Genomic DNA, 10284 nt, shown 5'->3' on the forward strand with positions numbered 1-10284 from the left:
ACGGGTTCGGGAACCATGCAGACATGACCGAGACGTTCTCCGGTCAATAACCAACAGCGGGATCTGGATACCCATGTTGGTTCCCACATGTTCCACGATGATCTCATCGGATGAACCACGATCTCGAGGATTCGATCAATCCTGTATACAATTCCCTTTGTCTAGCGGTATTGTACTTGCCCGAGATTCGATCGTCGGTATCCCGATACCTTGTTTAATCTCGTTACCGGCAAGTCTCTTTACTCGTTCCATAACACATCATCCCGTGATCAACTCCTTGGTCACATTGTGCACATTATGATGATGTCCTACCGAGTGGGCCCAGAGATACCTCTCCGTCACACGGAGTGACAAATCCCAGTCTCGATTCGTGCCAACCCAACAGACACTTTCGGAGATACTCGTAGTGCACCTTTATAGCCACCCAGTTACATTGTGCCGTTTGGCACACCCAAAGTATTCCTACGGTATCCGGGAGTTGCACAATCTCATGGTCTAAGGAAATGATACTTGACATTAGAAAAGCTTTAGCATGCGAACTACACGATCTTGTGCTATGCTTAGGATTGGGTCTTGTCCATCACATCATTCTCCTAATGATGTGATCCCGTTATCAACGACATCCAATGTCCATGGTCAGGAAACGTAACCATCTATTGATCAACGAGCTAGTCAACTAGAGGCTTACTAGGGACATGGTGTTGTCTATGTATCCACACATGTATCTGAGTTTCCTATCAATACAATTCTAGCATGGATAATAAACGATTATCATGAACAAGGAAATATAATAATAATCAATTTATTATTGCCTCTAGGGCATATTTCCAACAATAGGAACATGTATAAGTCATGAAGAAAGCAATAGCAACAAACTAAACGATCAAGTGCTAAGCTAACGAAATGGGTTAAGTCAATCACATCATTCTCCTAATGATGTGATCCCATTAATCAAATGACAACTCATGTCTATGGTTAGGAAACTTAACCATCTTTGATCAACGAGCTAGTCAAGTAGAGGCATACTAGTGACACTCTGTTTGTCTATGTATTCACACATGTATTATGTTTCCGGTTAATACAATTCTAGCATGAATAATAAACATTTATCATGAAATAATAAAATAAATAATAACTTTATTATTGCCTCTAGGGCATATTTCCTTCACAAAGTAACATATATCATGCAACAACGAAGTCTAACTCTCTTCCTATGCATCGGCATGTCATAAAAGAACAATTCATGCACACAAAATAAAGGACAATGCATAGTATAAATAGTTTCTTGCAATTTTATCATGTGGGAAACATAGAGAGGTGGAGATATAGTCCCTCTCTCGTAATAATTGCAAGTAGGAGTAGCAAGCACATGCATATTATATTCATCAAAATCATCATGTGCAACGGGATAAGGCAACCCATCAATATAATCCTTAATAAGGGTAAACTTCTCCGATATAGTGTAGTTGGGAGAATTCAAAAAGATAATAGGACTATCATGCGTGGGTGCAATAGCAACAATTTCATGTTTAACATAAGGAACTATAGCAAGTTCATCTCCATAAGCATAATTCATATTCGCATCTTGGCCACAAGCATAGCAAGCATCATCAAAAAGGGATATTTCAAAAGAATCAACGCGATCATAGCAATCATCATAGCATTCATCCTTCGGTAAGCATGAAGGGGAATTAAACAATGTATGAGTTGAAGAGTTACTCTCATTAGAAGGTGGGCACGGGTGATCAATCCGCTCTTCCTCCTTTTGTTCTTCGATCTCCTCCTCATCTTTTTCATCCAGTGAGCTCACAGTTTCATCAACTTCTTCTTCCATAGATTCCTGCAAAATATTAATCTCTTCTTGGACAGCAGAGACTTTCTCAATAAGTGCATTAATATCAGAATTGTATTCATAATTCTCATAGCAATATTTAAGGATATCTAAATTTTCAGGTCTATAAATCGAATCATCAAAATCTTCAAACTCTTTAAACATAGATTCAATTTCATAAGCACCCATAAAAGCAACAAATTCTTCTATTTGTTCCACATCATAGTAATCATATATACCATTAGCATGAGAAGCTAAGGTTTTATTATCATTAAATTCGCATAAAAAGGGAAGGTGTGGAGCCTTCATCCTAGAGCAACAAGTATAATCATATCTCAAGCATAGTTGCCTAGCATACCACTTCAATATATGAATTTGATCCCATAATAGTTTCCCTTTTTGAGTCAAGCGGTAATCTCTAAAGTATTCACGTTGATTCAACATTACTCCCATTACATAATTGAATGGGGTTTTCTCAGGATTATTAAAGTAGTACATAATATCTTTCACATAACCAGCATCGAGGGTTTTAGGAGGTTCCCCATCTCCATGAGCAGAAAGTACACCTAATTTTTTTGGTATTTCGTGTTCCATATAACTAAAGATAAAGAACAACTAAGAACAGCAAATAAAATTTCTTAGTGATAAAGCAAACAAGCACACACACGAGAATATTCACCACACGCTATGGCTCCCCGGCAACGGCACCAGAAAAAGGTCTTGATAACCCACAAGTATAGGGGATCGCAACAGTTTTCGATAAGTAAGAGTGTCGAACCCAACTAGGAGCTAAAGGCAGAACAAATATTCCCTCAAGTTCTATCGACCACCGATACAACTCTACGCACGCTTGACGTTCGCTTTACCTAGAACAAGTATGAAACTAGAAGTACTTTGTAGGCGTTGTTGGATAGGTTTGCAAGATAATAAAGAGCATTTAAATAAAAAGTAGGGGCTGTTTAGATAAAGACACAACTAAGTTAGTTTTAGTAAAGAGCTTTTTGTTACGAGAAAGTTATTTGTCCCTAGGCAATCGATAACTAGACCGGTAATCATTATTGCAATTTTATATGAGGGAGAGGCATAAGCTAACATACTTTCTCTACTTGGATCATATGCACTTATGATTGGAACTCTAGAAAGCATCCGCAACTACTAAAGATCATTAAGGTAAAACCCAACCATATCACTAAAGCATCAAGTCCTCTTTATCCCATACGTAACAACCCCCTTACTCGGGTTTGTGTTTCAGTCACTCACGCAACCCACTATAAGCGAATCATGAACGTATTGCAACACCCTACAGCGGGAATCCCTCATGCTTGCGTGACACGGAGAGCACCATAGGACAGCACCAATAATAAACACATGCAACTCAAACCAATCACGATCATCAAATAACCCATAGAACAAAACAGATCTACTCAAACATCATAGGATAGCCATACATCATTGGGAAATAATATATAGCATTGAGCACCATGTTTAAGTAGAGATTACAGTGGGTAAGAGAGGGGTTACACCGCTGCATAGAGGGGGGAAGAGTTGGTGATGATGGTGGTGAAGTTGTTGGTGAAGATTGCGGTGATGATGATGGCCCCCGGTGGCACTCCGGCGCCACCAGAAGCGAGGGGGAGAGCCCCCCTCCTCCTTCTTCTTCCTTGACCTCCTCCCTAGATGGGAGACGGGTTTCCCCTCTGGTCCTTGGCCTCCATGGCGTGGGAGGGGCGAGAGCCCCTTCGAGATTGGATTTGTCTCTCTGTCTCTCTCTGTTTCTGCGTTCTCAGATTCCACCCTTTCACCGTTTCTTATATTCCCGGAGATCCGTAACTCCGATTGGGCTGAAATTTTAACACGATCTCTATCCGGATATTAGCTTTCTTGCGGCGAAAGAAGGGTATCAACCGCATTACGGGGTGGCCACGAGGGTCAGGGGCGCCCCCCTGCCTCGTGGCCCCCTCGGGCATCGTCTCACGTGGATTTTTCTTCCCAAAAATCATATATATTACAAAAAAATCCCCGTCAGTTTTTATCCCGTTTGGACTCTGTTTGATATGGATATTCTGCGAAACAAAAAACATGCAACAAATAGGAACTGGCACTGGGCACTGGATCAATATGTTAGTCCCAAAAATAGTATAAAAAGTTGCCAAAAGTATATGAAAGTTGTATAATATTGGCATGGAACAATCAAAAATTATAGATACGACGGAGACGTATCATGGAGGAAGTGGGATTTCTAGCCCAACACATGTAGCTAATGGGATCGCGAAAAAGTGGTGGTGAGAACACTCAACTTCTATTTGTGGTGCTTCTCGAGTATCTAGTCTGTAGCTATGGGGTGAAAACCCTAGGCCTGACCCAAGTTGGTTATACCTGATAATGGCGATGCTTTTGCATCATTATCATGTTAAAGATATTGCTCGAATATGCTTAGGGATGCTCTTTAGGGTGAAAACCTAGAATCCAGGATCTGGTGGTTGAATTTGATGATATTGACGCTTAACATTGTTTCCTTCTTGAAGAGAGAGGGTAATCGACTTCCCAGTTGGCATAGACAGAAATTCCGTCCATGACCAAACGAATTGGGGCAAGTTGCATGTTTGTCCAAGTAATCCCCATGCCGCATGATGGATTTCTCCGAGGGCCAAGTCAGCAATGGCCGCATTGAACCCGTTGGTGTGTTACCAATAGATGTTGTTCAAATTCTTATCTGCTGCCTCCTTAATGAGGTTAAAATTCTCGCCCACGATCACTGAGAAGTTTGAGCTATTAATCTTGGTTTTGATTTCCACCAAAAAGGCTATAGAAAGTGAGTGGATGACTCGAAAGACTCCCAAGATTTATGTGTGGCAATTGTCTTGATGGAAGAACTAAGAAAGAAACTCCCCAAGATCCAGCACGACACCTTACAGGACTATCTGTTAATGCCTAGTAGAAGGCCTCCTGAATGGCCATTAGCCAACACCCATTGTCAGTCATTTTTTTCAAGAGGATCAATGGTTCTGAACTCAAAGAAAGAAAAATCAATCTCGATGCTTTTGGAGAGCAATGCAATATATGTTCTCGCTAACAATATAAGCTTCAGTTGGGTTCGGCGTCCTGTATGGCCAAATCCCCGAATATTCTAGAAAAAAGTCTTCATTGAAGGATTTTTCTTTTTCTAATATGCACCCCCTTGGTGCCGAGCAACTCTGGCTTGAATTTAAAGATAGCCTTGGGTGCGCTGGGACCCCCTTGGTCGCCTTCCACCAACGCAGAAGCCCCTTTTATGGTGGGAAGAGAAGTGAAGGCCGCCTTGACGGCCTCAGTTGCGGCAACCTTTCGGTGAGCCGCCTCAGATAGCGCCGCTTGGGTGAGTTCTTGCGAGGATCAAGTCAATAGTACCCGGCATACCCCGACATCCCCAACTAAAGTAATCCCATTATTCTAAATAAAAGAAGATATCTGCGAGTATTCTAAAGGTTTGAAAAATCCTATATGAATACTTTCTTTCCTTCACCTTTTTGGAGTATTCCGCTCAAACCTCATGCTTTCACTGCCTTTAAGAAGTTCGACACTTGTGTTTATCTTTCCTCTTATCTCCTTAAAAATAAATTCTTGCAAAATTTGTGGAGTATGCACACAATCACGACCTACTATTTCACGTTCAAACCGGTATAAAAAACGTCAAAGAAATAACATTCAGTTCCTGCATTTATCCCACCTTGCATTCCAAAAAGGACCAAACAAATAAGTACGTATCCTTTCGCATGGGTGCATTGGATCACTTTATTTTGAAAGGCTACAAGATAGTTAAAAGTTTCAAAAAAAGTTGACTTTTTTTTACATGGACATGTATAGATTTTATCTTAGTTTTTTTTGAGGCTACAAGATGATAGTTAAAAGTTTCAAAAAAAGCTGACTTTTTTTTACATGGACATGTATAGATTTTATCTTAGTTTTTTTTGAGACAAATAGATTTTCTCTTAGTACTACGAGATATTATACGCTGCACAAAAAGAAAAAATTCGGGCCCAAAACCACAAAAAATAAGCCCATATTTTGCATGCATTTCTTTTTCTCGTATAGTATATCTCACGTATAAACACCGTAGTATATTGATGAAACTTTTTGCCTTGTTTCCTTTCCTTCCGCCTTTCCTCTTGCGCGCTGCCTTTCTACCGCATCCTATACTCTTCCTTCGCGAGAGAGGGGGACGGGGACGGGCTGAAGGGCCACCGCCCGCGCCTCCGGTCCGCCGCCACCACCGTCGCTTCCGAGCCAAGTGTCGCGCGGGCGCGCTGTAGCCGCGGGGCGGACGGGAAGCGCCGTCTCCGTCGAGTTCATTAGCTGGCGAGGTTACCGCTGGCCGCTGCAGCGCCCCCTGCAGCTTGCTGCCGCCGCCAGCCGTGCATCTCCCTGCCGTGTGCGCCCCCGGTCACAGCTGGGGACACGCCGCAGCAAGGTCACCGCGGCCGACAGGTGAACGCCGCTCTTTGATCTACAAAACGCGTTTTCCAATCTAATCGAACGGTTTCTTGCGGATCTTGTTGTTACCATGTGCATTGAGCAAACCCTAGATGCTAAGGAAAACCAATTTGGGATTCCACTTGTGAATTCACGAAACAGTGCATTGGGGATTGGTTAATTTGATGTTTCCTTGGAGCGTCGATTACCGCCATCCAGCTTGGGGAAGTTGGTTCGCTAGATTTTGGGTCGGCTTCACGCCAATTAATTGTTCTTGTGATTATTATGTGCTTTCTTTCACCTATAGGCTATAGCTGTTTTGATGTTCTAGATGTCAAAGTTGGGTCTTTGGCTGACTATATGGTGTTTGCTGGCAACCGACCCAGTCAGTTTTGCTATGGAGTTCATCTTCGTCAGTTGTTCACGGAAACACCTATGGCCACTGGAAGCCATGTGCAGAATAACCTAGGGTATAGACAAATGATTCAAGAAGTTCAATATCGAGTGTGGAGGCTGCGTTTGATAATTAGATTACCCTGCATATCCTCATTATGGATATTATATGTAGGTTCCTTATCCATCTACCATAGAATCCGTATCTGCTTCTGGCAATTCCCCATGCGTCTCACTAAGCAAGTAGGTCAATGATTATTGTAAGATTTGCTTTCTGTACACTATTTATTATGTATGTTGTGTGTATATTCATGGTGTTTGGCACTTGTGCATTATGTGTAAATATTGATAAGTAAGGTCCAATTATGTGCTTTTGTCAAGGTGTCAGGGCATGGGGCTCGGGAAAGTTTCCTCAGCACTGTGTTGCAGCATGTCCCGGTGGCAGTGAATGCACATGAGATATGAATGAGGTTTTGTTTGTGAGGAAACATTTTTTGTTATCTAGTAGTTTCTCCCTTAGATAATATGTTCTCTCTTGGGTTGAGTTCTTGGGGTCTTCCCCTATTTAAAGAAGAAATGACATTGCTTAAGGTTGAAGAAATAATAATTGATGTCCTTCCCTCTTAGTGCAATCTTTTCCTATGAGCACTCACAACTCTCTAGAGATATGTCCCTATTCCTAAGCTTTTTTTTTTCCTATACCTGGTCGTGGTCTGTGGGATCATAGCACATAGCCAATGATGGCACATTTCTTATAACTCCTGTTATCAAGGTCAATAGTGCACTGTTGTACATACTCATGGTGAAAATCACCCAGTGCATATTTCATTTATCCATTCTAAATTTCTACTCCCTCCGTTCCGAATTACTTGTCTTAGAGTTGTCTAGATACGGAGGTATCTAGCACTAAAATGAGTCTAGATACATCCATATCTAGACAAATCCAAGACAAGTAATTTGGAACGGAGGGAGTAACTTCCACAGTTGCACTTAACATCATGTAGGTATTATCCTATCTTTTTTGGAGTTAGCTTTCTTTTTTTGTTCCACACTGTTGTGGCCTAATAATTACTCTATGAGCATTTAATTACGTGCTCAGAATTTTTTTCTTATCTCTATTTTTGTTTTTTGCAATAAGATGTAGGACATTTTGCTCACCACGTCTTCCTTAGGGGTTTTGCCTTAAATCTGGTATGCTGTTATAGCTACCATGGGTTTTCTATGATTCAATTGAGGCATGGAATTCTATTCCATTGTTTCATGTTGATATCTATTGTCCGTAAAATATGTTATAGCTTATATTAGATTGCTTTCTTATACTAGTATATGCCTGTACATGCAAAGCACCTTCTAGTCCAAAGTCCAAACGCACTCGCTTGAAACACCAAAAGTTATATAGGAAAACATATGGAAATGTCAACAATGTTGACATCCATAAATCCCAAAATTCTAACAGCATGGCCAATAACCCTCTGCATCAAGCTCTGAAACATCTCTTTCCCCTGTATTCTCAGATCTACTCCCTCCGTTTCTAAATATAAGTCTTTCTAGAGATTTCAACAAGTAACTACATACAAAGCAAAATGAGTGAATCTACACTCTAAAATATGTCTACATACATCCGTATATTGTAGTCCATTTGAAATGTCTAAAAAGACTTATATTTAGGAACGGAGGGAGTATCTATCTACCTTCCTGTCTTTCCTTTTTTGCAATTGCTATCCTTGTTCTGTGCAGTATACTCTTTGTTGTTTCCTGCAAACTCTATGTTTATTTTTGGTGATTGATTTGGTCCTGGGACACCCATGTGGTACATCTGAAGGTGAGTTAGTTGAGAGCCGTGCCTTAGGAAGCAGGGTCTATGATGATGGGGTTTGGTGAGGGTGGCAAGGAGCCGCCGAGCTCGCTGTGGGGATCGTCAAGGGATGATCGGATGATGCGCTCGCCGGTTGATGATTTTTCTTAAGTATAGATGAGGATGATTCCAGAATATTGTAGAGAGCACTGTTCAATTGGGACACTGTAGACGGGAATCCATGCAACCTAGACCATTTGATTGACAATGATCAACGGTTGATTTTGTGTCTCGATCCTAAGATTCAACATTTCAATACTGGTGCACTATATGGTACTCAACTGCAAAAACATCCTACATTTGTTTACTGAGGGAGTAGTATAGTTAGCATTGATATTGGTTTCAACTATCCTATGTTAATTTGTTTCATGAAGTATTTTGATAATGTTGTGCGTGTATTGTTTGATTGTTTCATCATGGTATATAGGTTATACATCCCCCCTCCCCCCTGGGGCAGCAATTTTGGATTTTCAGAAGTAACTATGATTATTGGCAGTTCGGAACTTAGATTTAAGAATAGTTATTGATGTTATGTTTTCCTTTAATAGGGCAATTCCCCTCTCAAGGAGGAAAGCACATATGTGAGTCAGAATCTTCTTGTTAAACGTGAACCAGGGACATGCAGATGGATGAAGTCATTGACGTGAGTTCTTTTCTTTTCCATAGTTTGCTTATAAAGATCACATATGTTCTCCAAGCACATATGCCCAATATTGTCTTGTTACTTGTCTTTTTTTGTTATGATTGAATTCTTTTCAAATTGTGTTGGGAAGTGATGTATTTGCATGCCAATACAAATGACATATTATATGTCTGTCTTTGATTTCGTATTCCAAATGTAATTTGTTGGAAATTATTTGATAACCAGCTTGTGTCAGAAGACGATATTGCCTCTTATGAGGAGACAAGTTCTGAAGATACTGTAGATGTAAGTCCGAAACACTGAATTTCTGTCGTATCATTTTCTTGCGTCAACACCATTGGTTACAATTAAAATGTGAAAGGATGTTTTTCCTCGGTCTAATTGGTTAATACTGTGGGTTTTAAGTCACCTGAATCATGGAATCTAATAGAAAATTATAGGTGAAAGTCTGTGACGTATGTGGAAATGTTGGTGAGGAGAAGAAGCTCGCTGTTTGCAGCAGATGCAATGATGGTGCTGTGCATATGTGAGAATTCTTTATACTATTCTCTTTTCTGTAATCCTAGCCAGTTAAGATTATTGTATGGTGTGCCATAATACTTGTTTACTTCTCCATAGTGTCTTATCTATTTTTCTCTCTCTACAGTTACTGTATGTTGGTAATGCTTCAAGAGGTTCCAGAGCGCGGGTGGTTGTGTGATGAGTGCCAAGCTGAGGTAGAAATTGAAATTGAAAAGAAGAAACTTGAGAAATCTCAAGTAAATTTTGTCATGGTTTCCATGGAGAATAAAGTGGATGCTGAAAAGGTGAGACATAAAGAATCAGAAGTAGATAATGTCACAAGTGGTTGTACATCTTCCATAAAGGAGGGCGACACTGGGTTGTGCATGCTAAACAAAGCTTCTCATGACAGTGAGACGATGTCCAATGATAGAAGCGGCATTTCTAATTTGAAGTCATTAGATCTAGAGATACACATCTTGGGAATGCACGATAATTATGTTTCATCTGTTTCTAAGGCTAAAGACGGGTCTAATGTGGCTCGTGATAGTGAAAAAGTGGGACATAAAGAATCAGAAGTAGGCTATGTTTTTAAGGCGACGCCTTACCGCC

General features: G+C 40.6%; 1 protein-coding gene across 4 annotated transcripts in view; it reads left to right on the forward strand.

The window, feature by feature from the left end:
* Positions 1-5974: 5974 nt before the first annotated feature.
* LOC119302502 overlaps positions 5975-10284 on the forward strand; it is a 10305-nt gene continuing 5995 nt past the window's right edge. For 2 of the 4 annotated variants that reach the window (XR_005147617.1, XM_037579534.1), the window contains exons 1-5: positions 5976-6295; positions 9077-9171; positions 9397-9456; positions 9612-9697; positions 9818-9977. Coding sequence is in view for 3 of the 4 variants with exons in the window: in XM_037579534.1 (XP_037435431.1) it covers positions 9148-9171; positions 9397-9456; positions 9612-9697; positions 9818-9977 (330 nt within the window). In the remaining variant the exon portion in view is untranslated. Of the gene's footprint in view, positions 6296-9076; positions 9172-9396; positions 9457-9611; positions 9698-9817; positions 9978-10284 lie in introns of all 4 variants that reach the window. The other 2 variants (XM_037579533.1, XM_037579535.1) reach the window with 2 other exon arrangements.

This window comes from Triticum dicoccoides, chromosome 5A (genome assembly GCF_002162155.2).
Source record: "Triticum dicoccoides isolate Atlit2015 ecotype Zavitan chromosome 5A, WEW_v2.0, whole genome shotgun sequence".
Classification (NCBI taxonomy): domain Eukaryota; kingdom Viridiplantae; phylum Streptophyta; class Magnoliopsida; order Poales; family Poaceae; genus Triticum; species Triticum dicoccoides.